The 17,323-nt window shown below is 43.5% G+C and overlaps 1 protein-coding gene and 1 long non-coding RNA gene across 5 annotated transcripts in view; both read left to right on the forward strand.

The window, feature by feature from the left end:
• Window positions 1-6,725, forward strand: part of LOC123091802 (F-box/LRR-repeat protein 4) — a 45,741-nt gene extending 39,016 nt beyond the window's left edge. The window contains exons 3-9 of one of the 2 annotated variants that reach the window (XM_044513412.1): window positions 1,752-1,899; window positions 1,990-2,158; window positions 2,491-2,676; window positions 3,038-3,230; window positions 4,884-4,960; window positions 5,083-5,233; window positions 6,178-6,725. In XM_044513412.1, coding sequence (XP_044369347.1) covers window positions 1,752-1,899; window positions 1,990-2,158; window positions 2,491-2,676; window positions 3,038-3,230; window positions 4,884-4,960; window positions 5,083-5,233; window positions 6,178-6,474 — 1,221 coding nt within the window. In that variant the 3' untranslated portion in view covers window positions 6,475-6,725. Of the gene's footprint in view, window positions 1-1,751; window positions 2,159-2,490; window positions 2,677-3,037; window positions 3,231-4,883; window positions 4,961-5,082; window positions 5,234-6,177 lie in introns of both variants that reach the window. The other variant, XM_044513411.1, reaches the window with a different exon arrangement.
• A 791-nt stretch (window positions 6,726-7,516) lies between these two features.
• Window positions 7,517-11,600, forward strand: LOC123091804 (uncharacterized). Of its 3 annotated transcripts, XR_006443514.1 has the most exons (4): window positions 8,476-9,272; window positions 9,355-9,420; window positions 10,842-10,988; window positions 11,366-11,554. It is a non-coding gene; the product is annotated as an uncharacterized lncRNA (long non-coding RNA). The 3 variants fall into 3 exon arrangements; XR_006443515.1 differs by adding an exon at window positions 7,517-8,469 and having other exon boundaries at window positions 9,028-10,988; window positions 11,366-11,553; XR_006443516.1 differs by lacking the exon at window positions 9,355-9,420 and having other exon boundaries at window positions 11,366-11,600.
• The last annotated feature ends 5,723 nt before the right edge of the window (window positions 11,601-17,323 follow it).

Below are 17,323 nucleotides of genomic sequence, written 5' to 3' on the forward strand. Positions count from 1 at the left end.
CAGTTTCGTCAGGGATGGTCGGACGACCGAGGGTGGTCGGACGTCTGGTGACGGTCGGACGTCCGGTGCCTGGGCGATTTAGGGCATAGGATGAGCTCGGGATTTCGAGGTGGGGATGGCGAAAAAATGGTCAAATCCGAGAGATTTTGTGGATGGAAATGGTGGAGATGATGGGGGAAAGCTAGATCCACTCGTGGCAAAGCAAATCCATGGATCAAATCCAACAAAACTTCATCACACCAACAAATCACAAAAAAAATTTGGGGCTATTTCTGGTAGGGATTTTCAAAATTGGGGAAGAACACAACAAAATCAAGGTAGAAAAAGAGGGCTAGGGGCTCCAAATACGTGATCAACGTGGCTCATGATACCAAAGGTGATGTAGGGTAGAACCCTAGATGCCCGATCTTTCACGATTGGAGGGGATCCTACGAAGAACACGAGGGGGAAAACGAGGGGAACACGAGAGAAATCACTCAACCAACAAGGTATGGTTACACATGTGCTAGATCCTCGAAACACAAAGAGAGATGCACGATTCAAAGTCAACAAGGGACGATACAAAGGGTCTTCTCCGTGAGGAGGTCTTGAAGGGTCTTCCCGTAAAGGGGTCTTGAATCCGCTTGGGGGATATTCTCCGAAGAGGCGCTCGACTCCGATGGAGAAGTAACCAAGTGGATGAGCAAAGCTCTATCTCAAATATGAGCTATCACAATGCTGACCCTAGAAAGAGGGCGGCGGAGGTCTATTTATAGTCTTAGTGGACGAAAGGGTAAGTGGCTTCGGCCCAACACGCGGGCGGTCACACGGCGTCGGACGTCTGACGGTCACCGGTCGTTCGAAAGCTTGCGAGGGTCCGGACGTCCGGTGTCGGTCGGGCGTCCGACGTTTTGGCTCTGGTCAGGACTTGTCGGTCGTCCGGAGGTCTTCCGATGTTTTGGCTCGGGTGTGGTGGTGCCGGTCGTCCGGTGTCGGTCGGTCGTCCAGGCGCTGGGAGGTGTCGGTCGTCCGGGCGCTGGGAGGTGTCGGTCGTCCGGCGCTGCTCGGACGTCCAGGCGTTGGAGCATGCGCTGGCCGGTCGGAGCCTCCAGGTGTCGGACGTCCGAGAGACGTCGGTCGTCTGATGACTGGGATTTTCGAGCAGTCCTTCTTGTCCATTGAACTTGGTGTCCTCGCCGTCTTGTTCGTCGGGTGTAGCTGATCCGTTGTTTTCCTCCAAATACCTGATCACACATAGTCTCCGCATGAGGTAGTAGCCATGACTCATAGGTATAAAGTGGGAGTTCGGAGAGGAGCGAGTTCACCTTATCTTCGATAGCCTTTGCTCAAGCTCTTGTCATTGGTCCAAGTGGTGTCGTGGGAGATGTAGGTACGTCCATGGGGATGATCGTGGGATGCTCCGCATCAGAAAGCCATGTGCAAAGTCGTGAACAATTGGAATAGTTTAAATTTGAAAAGATTCAAATCATTTGCAAATTGGATTTGAATTGTAGCAATTGTTTAAAATAGTTGCTGGCCTTGAAAAATGTTTCTGAATCTTGGACATTTTTAATATGCCACATATTGCTTAAAGGATTAATGACATTGATGATAAAATGAAATGCAAAACTATCTATTAAATAAAATGAACAAGACAATGCTAGGGTTTGTTGCACTTGGGTTGTTACAAAATACATACAATTCTTTTCTTGAGCAGTCTCAGTAGTCAATTCCTACTTTTGGACAAGATGTGAACGGAAACTTATCTGCAGGCTTGCTATATTGGAGATCCAGGACTAGTTGCTATTGGGGAAGGCTGCAATCTACTTAACAATTTGAGCTTGCGCTTTGTTGAAGGCGCGACAGATGAAGGCTTGATTGGATTAATAAAGAGCTGTGGACAATCACTGCTCTCTCTTGGTATTGCTAATTGTGCTTGGATGACTGATGCATCTTTGCGTGCTGTTGGATCCCACTGTCCTAACCTTGAAATCCTGTCACTGGAATCAGAACTTGTTAAGAATGATGGAGTGATTTCTATTGCTAAAGGATGTCGCTTGTTGAAAAATTTGAAGCTGCAATGTATTGGTGCTGGCGATGAGGCCCTAGAAGCTATTGGTTCATGCTGTTCGTTACTAGAAATTTTATCGCTAAATAACTTTGAAAGATTCACAGACAGGTACTCAGTATATTTTCACTTTAATCTGTTGAGGCACAAACTCCATTTTTGTTTCAATATGTTTTTTTTGTTGTTTATTAAATATCTATTTGGACTTTCTAAGATATTCTGTTATCCTTTATATGATTCTCAATTTGATGAATGCTACATTGTGGGCGTTGCTGAAGTACTTTACTAGGATTTAGGAATTCATATTTGTTGTTTCCCGTTGACTTGGATTTCGTAACTGTAGGTATTGACCCTCTGTTACTTCTTGTTGTTGCCAACTTTTGTTTTTTCTGTTAGTTTTGTAGGTCTCCTGATGGTTTGCTGACTTCCTTTTGGATTTGCAGGAGCCTTTCTTCCATCGCGAAAGGGTGCAAGAATCTTACAGATCTTGTTCTCAATGATTGCCTGTTACTAACTGATAGAAGCCTTGAATTCGTAGCACGCAGCTGCAAAAGAATAGCACGTCTTAAGATCAATGGTTGTCAGAATATGGAAACTGCTGCACTGGAGCACATTGGACGATGGTGCCCGTATGTTTTTGTTGAGAACTCGATTTGTTAAAAGTTCCCTTTCTTCAATTGATGTTTTATGTAGATTTGATTATCCAATATTAATTAAGTGGGATGTAGTTCAAGTAAGGGAATTAGTATGGTATGAAGAATTATTGTTAAAAGGAATATGTTAGAAAACTGCGTCTGTGAAATAACTGCAAGTTGGTTTGCTATTATGACATTTACAACAAAAGCATGGGCTATCCTAGTTTGCAACTTTGCGAAAAGTAATTATTTCACATTACTATGTTAGTGTTATTAAGTTACCTGCACTTTTTAGCTATATATTCTTCTTCTTTTGTGTGTTAATGGTACATGCTTTCTCATCTTATGCAAGCAGGGGCCTTTTGGAACTCTCTCTAATTTACTGCCCAAGGATCCGGGATACTGCATTTCTGGAGCTTGGTAAAGGCTGCACCCTCCTCCAGTCTCTTTATTTAGTTGACTGTTCAAGAATAGGTGATGATGCTATGTGCTACATAGCTCAAGGTTGTAAGTACTTGAAAGAAATTTCCATTCGACGTGGTTATGAGGTAATTTCCAAGTCTGCATCAATTTAAGCCTAGCATGTACGGAGATAGATGGGACCTGTTTGCGTATGTGCAATTTATGGTCTAATTCTGTTTGGGAAAATTTTGTTTTTGCCACTCTAGATTTTGCCAATTTTTCCTTATGCCACTCTAGATTTTGACATTTCACTTTTGCCACTCTTAGCTTTTGACATTTCACTTTTGCCACTCTTAGCTTTTGACAATTATCCAATTGACAATTTTGCTTTTGCCACAGAATGTCAATTGGATAATAGTCAAAAGCTAAGAGTGGCAAAAGTGAAATGCCAAAATCTAGAGTAGCATAAGGAAAATTGGCAAAAAACTAGTGACAAAAACAAAATTTTCCCATTCTGTTTGGCACAGTTTTCAGAATGTCATGTGGTGGGCCTTGGAGAAACACAAAGTCCCAGCAAAGTACATTACCCTCATCAAGGACACGTACGATAATGTTGTGACAAGTGTTCGAACAAGTGATGTCGACACTGATGACTTCCCGATTAAGATAGGACTGCATCAGGGGTCAGCTTTGAGCCCGTATCTTTTTGCATTGGTGATGGATGAGGTCACAAGGGATATGCAAGGAGATATCCATGGTGTATGCTCTTTGCGGATGATGTGGTGCTAGTTGACGATAGTCGGACGGGGGTAAATAGGAAGTTGGAGTTATGGAGACAAACCTTGGAATCGAAGGGGTTTAGGCTTAGTAGAACTAAAACTGAGTACATGATGTGCGGTTTCAGTACTACAGGTGTGAGGAGAAGGAGGTTAGCCTTGATGGCCAGGTGGTACCTCAGAAGGACACCTTTCGGTATTTGGGGTCAGTGCTGCAGGAGGATGGTGGTATTGATGAAGATGTGAACCATCGAATCAAAGCCGGATGGATGAAGTGGCGCCAAGTTTCTGGCATTCTCTGTGACAAGAGAGTGCCACAAAAGCTAAAAGGCAAGTTCTACAGGACGGCGGTTCGACCCGCAATGTTGTATGGCGCTGAGTGTTGGCCGACTAAAAGGCGACATGTTCAACAGTTAGGTGTGGCGGAGATGCGTATGTTGAGATGGATGTGTGGCCACACGAGGAAGGATCGAGTCCGGAATGATGATATACGAGATAGAGTTGGGGTAGCACCAATTGAAGAGAAGCTTGTCCAACATCGTCTGAGATGGTTTGGGCATATTCAGCGCAGGCCTCCAGAAGCTCCAGTGCATAGTGGACGGCTAAAGCGTGCGGAGAATGTCAAGAGAGGGCGGGGTAGACCGAATTTGACATGGGAGGAGTCCGTTAAGAGAGACCTGAAGGATTGGAGTATCACCAAAGAGCTAGCTATGGACAGGGGTGCGTGGAAGCTTGCTATCCATGTGCCAGAGCCATGAGCTGGTTGCGAGATCTTATGGGTTTCACCTCTAGCCTACCCCAACTTGTTTGGGACTAAAGGCTTTGTTGTTGTTGTCGTTGTTGTTGTTGTCTGTTTGGCACGTTTTCTGCTTTATGCCTTCTAATGCAATTGGTTGCTTCTGAAATACATTTCTGGAGTATGAAACAGGGTGTGTTTAGATGGAACATCATGATATTGTTACATGTGCATTTGAAGTCCAGAATCCTGATTTGTTTGGTTGATTGAATTCTTTTGGTGTGAAGGTAGGAGACAAAGCATTGATATCAATTGCTGAGAATTGTAAATCACTTAAGGAGTTAACGCTCCAATTTTGTGAGAGGTAACCATTCATTTATTCTGTTTTTTATTTATCTTGCCCATGTATATCATTTACTGAAGTACTTCTCCATGATGATATGTTGACACCTCAGTTTGTGAATTTTGTTTTAACTTTCTTTTCAGGGTATCTGATACAGGGCTGGCTGCAATTGCTGAAGGTTGCTCTCTTCAAAAGTTAAACTTGTGCGGGTGCCAATTAATCACTGATAATGGACTGGCTGCCATTGCGAGAGGATGTGGTGATCTTGTCTTTCTGGACATAAGTGTTCTCCCGGTACATACTTTGACACTGAATTTACTGTACTATCAATCATCCAAAAATTGAGTATGAGAATGGCCTTTAGTTCACTTCTTCAAACATCAAACTAGGTTTGGGAAACAGTCGAAAACTGGCTGGTAAGACCATTTAGCTTGATTTCACAAGGAGAAAATGTGCTCCTCGTGATTTGATCGGACCCATGGTCTTTCGTGGTGTGGGAAACCTGTTAATAAAGTGCCCTAACACAAGTCATTAGGAGTCTGAATTAAAATTATGTCCATTTTTACCTGAAGAAAGCAGAATGGCAGTATGATGCTAGACCTTGACTGGATACAACCCAGAATTCAGTCTTACATCCAGGTTCTGTTATATAGGAAACTTCAAGAGTACCTTGTCTTCATAATTGTTGGGTTTAGATTTACAAGTTAAATATACTCCCTCCGATTCGAATTAATTGACGCAGCCTCTATACAATGTAAATTTTAAAAACAGTGAAACATAAAAAAGTATATGTAAACAAACAAACAAACAAAAGTTTTTGTAGCTCAGGAAAATATGACAGAATTTGAGATATTAATATGAGCTGTTCAAATATGAAGTATGTTGGTCATCAAAAGGAAAATGAAGTATGTCATGATATGAACTCTTCTGCATCACCCAACATAGAAATGTTGCCTTGCATGCAAGGGATCAACAACGCCTCAGTAAGTCTGGTTGCCCTCAACGTGAGGGAACAGCAGCGTCTTGTGTAAGTGTAGGTATTCAAAATTTTAAGCCACTGAACTGGAACCGGCACTGTGAAGGAATCCAGCGCTAATCTTGATAGATTGTGTTTATTTTTGAAGAAGTGGAAAGGTCCATGTTACAGTTATTTTGTACCCAGTCCTCCATCTTTAGTAAAAGCTTGCACTATTTTCGTATTGTATTATCTTTGTTGATGATTTGGTTGCAAACTGCAGATGACAGGGGACATGGGGCTGGCAGAGATTGGCCAAGGCTGCCCCCAGATTAAAGACATTGCACTCTCGCACTGCCCAGGGGTCACCGATGTTGGTCTGGGACACCTGGTCAGGGGGTGCTTACAGCTGCAGTCATGCCAGCTGGTGTACTGCAAGCGAGTGACCAGCACCGGAGTGGCGACCGTCGTCTCGAGCTGCTCTAGGTTGAAGAAGCTCCTCGTTGAGGAGGCAAAGGTCAGTGAGAGGACACGTCGGAGGGCAGGACCCATCTTATCATTCCTCTGCTCTGGGCTTTAGCTTTAGCTTCAAAAGAGAGGGAGAGAGAGAAAAATGTTGTTGTATAAAACTCCTTTGTTGTTTTACAAAGCGGCTGCAGTTTAAACCTTACAGTACCTTGAGCAAAACAAAGAAAGAAAGAAAGAAATTGTTGTATGAAACTCAAAATTGTTGAACCATCAACTGTATGAATACAGAGTGATGATGTTCAGCAGGTGCCGCCGTGAACTGTGCTTCAGCTTCCGCATACCACCAAACATAGCATTGATGAATTGTTTTACTTGTGTATACTCCCCCCACCCCTATATATATATATATATATATATATATATATATATATATATATATATACATATATATGAAAAAATGCATCTTACTACCGGGTGTAGCTACACCAATTTCTCATATACCACCATGTAGTAGTATATATTCTATTTTATTATTTTTAGTAGTTCATATACTACATCTAATATACTTCAAAGTGAGTTATATAAAAAAATTGCAAATGAGCTCATGGTTTTATTGTATTTGTAAAATACGTACATATTTGTACGCGAAATAGAGTATGCACAAAATATGATACATAATACCAAAAAAGTAGTATATATATTACCTAAACATTCTTATATACTACATACTACGCGTACAATACTCTCCAAGATGGTAGATACTACCTAGAACGTATCAAACAAAAGTGGGAGTAACTACACCCGGTAGTAGGAAAAATTTGTCATAATATTCTGTTACCCCGGACCTATATAGACCAGCGATCCGCAAATTCCTCGACCCAGAAAACCAACTAAACCAAGTACTACCTCCGTTTTGGTGAATAAGTTATTCACGTAGTTCTAGGTTGATGATTTAACCATCTAAATATGCATTATATGTGACAAAAAATATATATTCAGAAACTACAATCTTGTAGAAATCTAGTGATATATTTTTCATGACATATAACACATATTTAATTCTTCAAATCGATGACCTAGAATTATGCGAATGACTTATTTACCTAGACGGAGGTACAGTAGATAAAAACGATCAACAGACAAAGTCCCACCCGGCCACCCCAACCTCGTCTCCTCCCTCTTATCCGCACATCCCACAGTGCCTCGTCGCCCCACGGCCACCCGCTCCCCGTCGGCGCCCGGCCACCCTGCGCCCCGCTGCCTCCTGGCCACCCCGCGCCTTACCGTCGCCCGGCCACCCCGCCCCCCTGCCGGCGCCCGACCTCCCTGCGCCCCGCCGCCTCCCGGCCACTCCGCGCCTCGTCGCCGCCCGACCACCCCGCGCCTCGCCGCCGCCCGGCCACCCCGCGCCCGTCGCCGCCCGGCCACCCGGCGCCTCGCCGCTTCCCCATCACAAGGGCCTCAGCCCCGGCGCCCCCCCAGCCCCGGCGACCCCAGCCCTGGCGCGCCTCCGCCCCGGAGACTTCCATCTCCGGCCTCCTCCCTCCGTCGCCGCCGCGCCTCAGGCCACTCCCTCTGCCACCGACCTAGATCCCTCCGAGCACCGCGCGCCATCTCCTGCGATTCCCATCACCGCCGGTTTCTAGCGCGGCTCACCGCCTCCCAGCGACGATGAGGAAGATGACAGGGGAGCTGCCCGTCTTCACGCATGGCGCCCCTGGTCCTTGGATCCCCCCTCCCCGCTCCCCTCCGGCGACCCTACTCGCTCGCCTGGCGCTCGCTCCGGTGACCAGCCGCGCGTCACACGATAGATCTCGAAGCTCCTTTACATTCAGCGCCGCCGCCACACAACCTCATCTCCGTTTTCTCTTCATTACGACCTGTAGCCTGTAGGAGTTTCTTCAGCTGCGGTTCAACAAGAAAACCAGCGGCAGTCCATGCACCCGTTCTATCTCTTTCCTCTCTAATGCTCTTTATCTTACTAATTTGTTTTCTATTGGAACTGCAGCCCGAGGGAGGTTGGACGGACAACATATTGGTGATGTTAACATCAGTCTGTTTATATTGAACTGATGATCGTGTATTACTACTGAAGTCAAGCAATGAGGTCTAGTTTGTTGAAATTACATATTTGGCTCAGTTATAGTTTATTCCATTGCTTTTCTTTTTGCATGCATTACTACTGAACTGAACTGAAGCACTTCTGTTTGAAAAAATACAAGGAGACTTCTACAGCCTACTAGCGTGTTCTAGCTTGCCGCTGATGTGTATTCATGCCGCTAAAGCTTGCTTGCCTAGCTGCTAGCCTGATTCTTGTTCTGTTATGGATGCCATGGTTATTTGAAATTTAATTGCAGCTACTATTACAGTGTGTGTGTGTACATGACTGAAGCTATGTGTGTGCCATGGTTACCTGAACTTCAATTCTAGCTACTATTCAAATATAATACTAGCACGTACAAGACTGGACTCGTACTACTGCGTACTAGTGTGCCATTTTGCTTATTCTTTCCTTGAACTTTGCATGCTCTCTATTCTTTCAGAGATATGTTCAAAGCTAGTTCCTCGGAGGTGTATTCTTTCATAGATATGTTAGAGCTAGTTCTTTATTCTTTCAGAGATATGTTGTTTTCATACTTTCAGGTCACGTTGTAGTTTTTTTCAGTTCAATGGATTCCAAAAAGGAAAAAACTGTGGATGGGTGATGAATCAACTTCCTGTACAGTTGTGCCATGAGCAGTGGATGACCCCGACCACCGGCACCACTGCTTCCCGACCTCCTGCTTGCATCGCGGAGAGCCCTGGCCGTTCACAGCCACCACTCGAGGCCATTCAACGCCACACCCCAGGCCGTTCATTGCCAGCAGCACCCTGGATCCCACCCCTCACCCTACGAGTTTCAGTTATCGAGTGAGTTTCAGTCCAACTTGAGCTCCGTGAGATGATCATATAATTAACTTCAGAATTACTACATGGCCCATGTATTTTACAGCAAGTCCATGTAGTACTACATGCGAAGTACAAAAATTACTGCTAGTGAGAGTTCATTTAAATCCTGGTTAGTTCATCTCCTCAAAACATATTTACTTCCGCTCTGCTCTGATCTTTCTCCTGAATTGTTGATGCTGCATCCTCTCTCTCATGATGTGATGTTGTTGCTCTCTCGTAGCTAAAACATTGTCCCAGAAACATCCTATAGCTGACCACAATCTGTAATTCTGAAACTACATGTTGTCCTGGTCCTTGAGCATCTTGAAGGCTGACAAAAAAAGTGCACTACCATTATGATCTTACTTTGAAAATTATAACATGGATGATGGATGCAGTAGCAAACTAGATGAGAGTAACGGAGGACACCAAGTGTACAACAACCGAAACTAAACCTCATTTTATTGTTACTTAAATGCATTTGTTATCTGAACTTAAACGCAAACATATTCTTGCATTGCGTGTAGGTAGCTGTCGAGGATGTCACCCCACTCCTCTGGCTTCACCCCTTGTCAACATACCAAGCTACTTCATTTTTTGTATCAAATTTTAGAACTTCTACATATCTATACTGTTGCTGCTCCGCACTCGTATTTGCTATTTCTTCTTATGTGTGCACTAAACTTCTAATACTGTTCGTGATCAAGCTTCTAGTTTTTGCTCTATTGTGTGCTTCACTTCTACAAAAAAAGGTTGGATTATATAAATAGGATAAAGACATTTGCTTGCTTTCCAGAAATGAAATGGTTGGACATGTATCGATGATGTAAATAAAGCTCTTGTCTTGTATTTTTTGAAAATAAAATCACACAAGTACATGGTGAAAATTGGTACCAGTTCGAAGAAAAAAGAAACAAAGTTCAAAAAGAAAAATTATGAGTTCACCTTCCATAAAGTTTGTAAGTATAGAGATATCTACTTGATGTAGTATGTAACTATGTATTGCAAATACATCAGTTCAACTTGAATAAAATACCGAAGTGCACCGTGAAGTTTTCCATCAGTTCGTTTATAAAAAAACAGAACGTATTTGGAAAGTATTTGAATAAAATATTTTGTATGTGTTAAAACCAAGTTTGGTTTTCTACTATATGTCAGATTATTACAAAATACAATAAAAGATTATGCTCATGTGGCTGTAAGCTCTAACCATATGGCAAAAAAGAGAAAAATGAGTATGAAGTGTTGTTGTTTCTGTATTGTTAAGTTCAGTATGTATTCCATTTTCAGTACATAAACAAACACATAGGATCTTTATAAGAGCAAAAACTACAAAATGGAAATCTGTAAGTTCAACTACATATATTACAACAATTGAAAATACAAAAAATTACGTCAGTTCAATGACAAAAAAACATGAGTTCGAAAAGTTTTTGACTCTTGAACTGATAGCTGAAAGATACGATATGTGTACTGTTGATAATCTCAAACATGTGTTGCTCAACTTTAGAAAACATGTAAAATTGTTGTGCTGCTTTGCAATGTCTCCAGCAGTCCTACTTCTCCATGATGACAAGGACGACGTCGCCATGCGTGCACGCTCCAACCTGTCCCCTGTCGCAGCCCCACCACTCGTTGCCGATGCACTCTAACCCGAGGACCACCATGATGGAGGTCGCCTCACAGCCTAGCGACGAGGTAACTCATCTTCCTTGTGCGTCCTTCGCCCACTGTACGCCCTACTGCCCTCGACCTCCTTCCTCACAGCCATTCTACCCCAAATTTTGTTTTGATTTTCAGTTCAACTTGTGTGTTCTTTTCAGTGCATTATGTTTTAAATGTGCAGAGTCCTGAGGCAAAATGATACATTTTAGTTTGCTTTGCCGCAAGGGCCATTGCTGAAACTTCACTTCTGTCTAAACCTTTAACCATCCATTTCAAAAACAGATGCTACTTTACTTTGCATGGATCCTGAATTACATTTCACTAAAAATGTAATAGTGAAATTACACTAAATAATTATATTGTATTTTTTAGCATTCTTGCAACCCTATTAACACCATCTTTTTGTGTAGTGTTTGTTGGTTTCTCTTTCATTTACGGACATCTTGGGCTTGCTGGGTGCAGATCAAAAAGCCCAATCATCATCAGGGATGAAAAAAGGAGAGAAGCACGGGAAGAGGTACTAGTAGAAGAGGTAGAAGTAATGTGAAAATGAGATAAATGTGAGAATAGCAAGTATTAAATCATGAGAGGGATTCAGATTTTGTTTTCACATTCTTGCTGTACACGTACCTTTGGTCTATAGATGCACCGTAATGGATCTAGGAAGTATGAATGGTTAATACCTCAACGGTGCACTATGCATCTTTGGCAGGTTTTTATGCATTTTTAAATGGTTGTGGAGCAATTTAATGGTGCGCTATGCACTAAAGTATACATTGTTTATATGTTCTTGTACATCAGCTCATCAAGGTTGTACCATACTGAAATCTGGAGCAGTCTGGCAAAAAGTATTTACATCCGTTCAAACTCGAGGATACGACAAAAATTTTAAATCCGTTCAAACTCGAGGATACGACAAGTTCAGAGAAAACAAAAGTTTGCAGTTGAGAAATAGGGGATGATCATTCATATGTCTTAAAAAAATAATTGAGCTTATATACAAAAAGTATTTACATCCGTTCAAACTTAGGGATACCACAAGTTCACAGAAAACAAAAGTTGTAAGCAAATCATTAACAAAAAAGTAGAGTAAAGTTCGGACTGTCAAAATACATCATTAAAAACAAATACAAGGCTTAGTTCAAAAACTTAGTTTTCGGGAGGTGATAAAGCTCAAACAAAAATAAACCTCATGGAAATTCAAATGGTAAAAGTTCAAGTCGTAGAATGAGAGAAGTCCAACACATCGTTGCAAACAATATTTTCTTTTTTGAAAAAAATGTCATTCAACTATATAAATCATGCAAGTTTAGGTACGATGATATCGTAGATTGTTGAAAAGTTACGAGGAATATCATACATGAAAAAACAGAGTAAAGTCCAGTCTATGAAAACCCGCTCAGTACAAACCCAAAATGGAGATCAGTTTGAGTCCTCCATTTTCAGAAGAATTCAAAATTAATCTATGAAATATAGCTCAGTATGAATGCACACATAGATCAGTACGAGTACTTTGTTTTTCCGGAGAGAAAAATAGCACGATGGATCTTACCGTATTCAAAATTACTTTTAAACGGTTGCGAAGTAGAGAAAACGTTCAACATGACTAAGTTCCGCATTTTCGATAGCTATCCAACGGTATATTATTTGCCTCATTTCGACAAACTTTTAAAAAAAACCGCGTTTAAAATCAAATTTGCCCGTATTCAAATTTGCCGGCCGAATCCAGCCTCGCCCCCGAGCTTCGTCTTCTTCCTCGCCGAGACACGCGACAGCCACCCCAGTTCGGGCGAAGTAAGTACCTCAGTATGAGTTAAAAACCGGTGGACCGTTCGGAATAAAAGAAATGACAGAAATTCAAATTGTAAAAATTCAAGCAAAAAAAAAAACCCCATGAAAATCATGCTTAGTAAGTACCTCAGTATAAGTCGTAAAATGAGAGAAGTTCAGAACATCGTTGTCAAAAAAAAAATGTTGAGTTCAAAAAAGAGAAACAAAACAAAGCATTTTCTTTTGGAATAAAATATCATTCAGTTCGATGATACAAACCATGCAAGTACAGGGGCGACCATACAGTAAATCGTTGAAAATTTACGAGCAAAAATATTACCCAAAAACAGAGCAAAAGCTAGTTAGTGAAAACATGCTTAGTACAAACCCATGCAAACATCAGTACAAGTACTCTTTTTTCAGAATAATTTAAAATTACTCTACAAAAAATAGCTCAGTACAAACACACATATATATCAGCACGACTACTGTGTTTTTCAGACGGGAAAACAGCAGAATCCGTCTTGCCATATTCCAAATTACTCTTAAACCGTTGCGTGGTAGAGAAAACGTCTAACATGACTAAATTTCGCATTTTCGATAGCTATCCAACGGTATATTATTTGCCCCATTTCGACAAACTTAAAAAAAAACCGTGTTCAAAACCAATTTTAACCGTATTTGAATTCGTATTTAAACTGTAAGGAATTGGAAAAAACTTTCTATACGCAAAAGTTGCGCATTTTCCATAGCTTTCCAATGCCGTATCATTTGCGTCAATCCGACAAATCGTTTGCAAAAAATAGTGAAAAAACATTTCACCTAGAATTTCACTGTTTTTCAAATTACTTTTAAATCATATATAATTTGAAAAAATAGTATATATATGGAAGATGCGTATTTTCACAAGCTTTCCAACGCCATCTCATTTGCTTAATTCCGACAAACCGTTTGAAAATTAAGTCAAAAATACGATTCACGTTTTCGGTTTTGAAAAAACAGTTTTTTCAAAACCGCTCTTAAATCATAATTTTTTTTTGCAAAAACAAATTATAAGATTGTAATGTGGATGTCAAGAGCTTTCCAACGATATATTATACGCCCCATTTCGACAAAAAAATTGCAAAAAACTTGAACTAAAAAAGACGATTTTTAACAGCAACAGAAAGCATTAGTTCAACCGCACGAATTTCATTAGTTCAACCGCTTGAATTCATCAGTTCAAGTAGGGTAACAGAATAATATTCTGTTACGCGTAACTGAATAGCCCAGATGTATATTATATATATATATATATATATGGTGGGTCTATTCTTATAACACCTCCGCGTTATTCTGCTAACACTTTAGCACTGCAGTACAGACCGAAACCAAACTGCAGAGAACGATTAAAAAACCCACACCCACCCCAACCCACCTTCTCCCCCCGTGACTTCTACCCAACCCACCCCGCATGACCCAATCCCTCCCCCCGGCACCAACCTCCCTTCTCCTACCTCCGGCGGTTCTGCCCCACCACGCCTCCCTACGCGCCACCACCGCCACCTGGTCGCCGGAGCTAATGTCGCGCACCACCACGCCCAGGCACCCAAATCCGCCCCCTGCCTCCCACCCCCACCCCACCCCATCTCCCTCTCGTGCTCCCTTCCCTTCCCCACGGACCACAGCCTTCGCCCCTTCTCCTCCCCCATCGCCGGCCATGGCGCGCCTCCCGACACCCAAAAAGGGCCTCGCGCCCCCGACCACCTCCCATCCCCGAGCAGGCGCTGGCCACCCGATCCAAACACCCGCTAGATGCAGGCCGCCGCGAGCCGCACTGCTGCTTCTGCCCATCTCGGACGGTGACCTCCGACCACTTGTTGCCCTCCCCTCCGAGCCGCCGCCCCACCCCGCACCTCTGCTGCCACACCCTGGCCATGCGCCTCCTGACGTCATCTCCCTCACCGCTCCACCACAGATCCTCCCCCGCGCTAGATTTGGCCGCCCATGGCATGCAATGCCCCGCGCGGCCGCGGATCCAGGCCGCCGCGTTGACCTCCGGTGGCGTTGGTTTGCCGGAGAGGTGGCACCGCCCTCCTTCTCCGATGGCGTTGCTCTGCCGTACGCGCCCCCTCCCCTCTGGCTTTGTCGAACACAGATCCAAGCTTGCTCGCCTGCTTCCCCGTGCAGTTCGCCCCCACCCTCCAGTAGCCGCAGATGTGCAGCTCAGTGGCATGTGATGCGGTTCGGTGCTCGTGTCGGTGTAGTCCGTGGGCGCGCCGACGATGATGGCAGGAATACAGATCCACCCCGGCAAGTTACCTCCATGTAGTATGCTTGTGGGTGTGAAGCAGTGCGCTCAGGTGATTTTTGTTCTGTGTCTCCTCACTGACGACTGTTTCGGTGATTGCCTGCGCCAGGAACACCCTATGTGCTTCGATCCATCCTTGGCGGGCGCGTGTGTGTTTTCTTCTTTCTGTTTTGCAGTACGCTGCAGTAAAGTTAAAATGTGGTGTGCTCTAATGAGGATCAGATGGGGTTGTCCTCGTTATATTTGGCTGCAGGAGATGGACACACAAAAAAAATGATGTAGCTCATTGACATTGACCATGTAGCTCGGATGTCCCCCTCCATGTGTGGGATGCATGCCCCTGTGTTGAAGTTTTTTGCCCTTCCCCCTATGATGAACACAAGATAATGTGTGTGTGTGTGTGTGTGTTTTCAGTGTATTTTTGTATTGTAGGTGCAGTGCACATGTGCTGCCCCCTGTAGTGCACTAGTTTTGTTCGTGCAGTGCAGAACATACGCCAATTGAAAATATCATGGAGGAACGTATATAAAATAACTACTCTCGTCCTTGAAGTGCAGAACACACGATACAAAAAAGAAAAGAAAAACTTCCCAACAAGTAATGTGGTTCACTTGAATATTTGATGCAGTGTGGTCGGTCGTCTGATGTTGTTCATCTTATAAGTGCAAGAAAAATTGTTGCCGAAACGACAAAAAATGTAACGCGGTTCACTTCTCGATAGTGTTGCGGTTCACTTATGCCCGATGTGAAGTGCGGTCCACTTCTCTTCTTGGAAAAATTTATGTCTACCACAAAAACAATGAAGGTCGGTAGCCCACGGACGCAGTGTGGTTTTAATTTGAAGCAGTGCGGTTTTCTGTATGATGCAGTTTACTCGTCAATTTGGTGTCGCGAAAAACAGAGTGTCCGCATTTTTATAATTTTAAAACTGCTCTTAAACTGTAATGAATTAGAGAACATAATATATATGAAAAAGTTGCGCCCTAACGATATCTTTCCGATGGCGTATCATTTGAATCGTTTCGACCAGAGGTTTGTAAAAATTTCATGAAAAACGGCCGCTGCCTCCCATCGTCAACCGCACAATTTTCAAAATTAACTAAAAACCGTAAGGAATCTCAAAAATATTCCAACATACGAAAGTTGCGCCTCGTCCCTAGCTTTCCAACGGAGTATCACACACCTCGTTTCGACAAACGGTTCAAAAACTAGAGCGAAAACAGTACCGAAAATTTGAAAAAATTTGAAAAACAGAATTTCACGATTTAGTAAATTTGAAACTGCTCTGAAACCGTAAGGAATTAGAGAAAAATTTATATATGAAAAAGATGCGCCTCGATGATATCTATCCAATGGTGTATCGTTTGCTTCATTCCGACGAGTGGTTTAGAAGAAATCGCGAAAAAACGCTCGTTGCCACTCGTCATGGACCGCACCATTTTCAAAACTACTCTTACACCGTGTGGAATCTTGAAAAGTATTCAACATGTCAAAGTTGCGCCTAATCCATAGCTTTTCAACGGTATATTACACGCCTCATTTCGATAAATGGTTAAAAAATTAGAGTGAAAACAGTACCCAAAAAATAACGCGTGCAGTTTTTTCGACGAGAAGTTCACTCGTGTGAGTACTGCAGCACACTTGGTTCAAAGAATGACGTGCACTTGCGTTCAGCATGCAATGCGGCTGCCGTCGGGCACACGCTCGCGAGGCACCTTTTTCCTCTCTCCAACCACCGACGCGATGCGCCTGCAGACCCACCTCCTCGCCATCGGAAGCTCTCGACCCACGGACGGACAGACAACAGCCCACCTCCCTGGCCTCGCGTAGCGCACACCGCGCATGCGGAAGCGCGACTCGTCGACGCCCTCCGCCCCGAGCGCGAGCTCCCGTGGCGTCGGGAGGCGGACCACGTTCCGGGAGGACGTCGGGCACGCGCCTCCGAGACCTACCTCGTCACGCACCTCGCCTTCATCCTCCTTCTCTCCCTCGGGTAACTACCGCGACCGGAGACCTGCGATCATCCCTCCCTCTTCGTCACCCATGAGGGTTAGGCTTCAATGTTGGTGTCACGATCGCATTGATCCACTGTATATGCGACAGACTTTGGTTTTGTGATGATTTGGCCATGAACAGGAGTATGATTGGCATCACACTGCACACAAATTTCTCTGGTGGGCACGTCTAATCGTCAGAGGAGATCACCCATGTGAACTTATTCCTGATTGATTTAGCCTTCTGTGCAATATCTACTCTTTCGGACATCTACTCCTCTCGTGACCGAGTCGCCCCCGCGGGCTACCGGCTG

The sequence above is a fragment of the Triticum aestivum genome, chromosome 4B (assembly GCF_018294505.1).
Source record: "Triticum aestivum cultivar Chinese Spring chromosome 4B, IWGSC CS RefSeq v2.1, whole genome shotgun sequence".
Lineage (NCBI taxonomy): Eukaryota > Viridiplantae > Streptophyta > Magnoliopsida > Poales > Poaceae > Triticum > Triticum aestivum.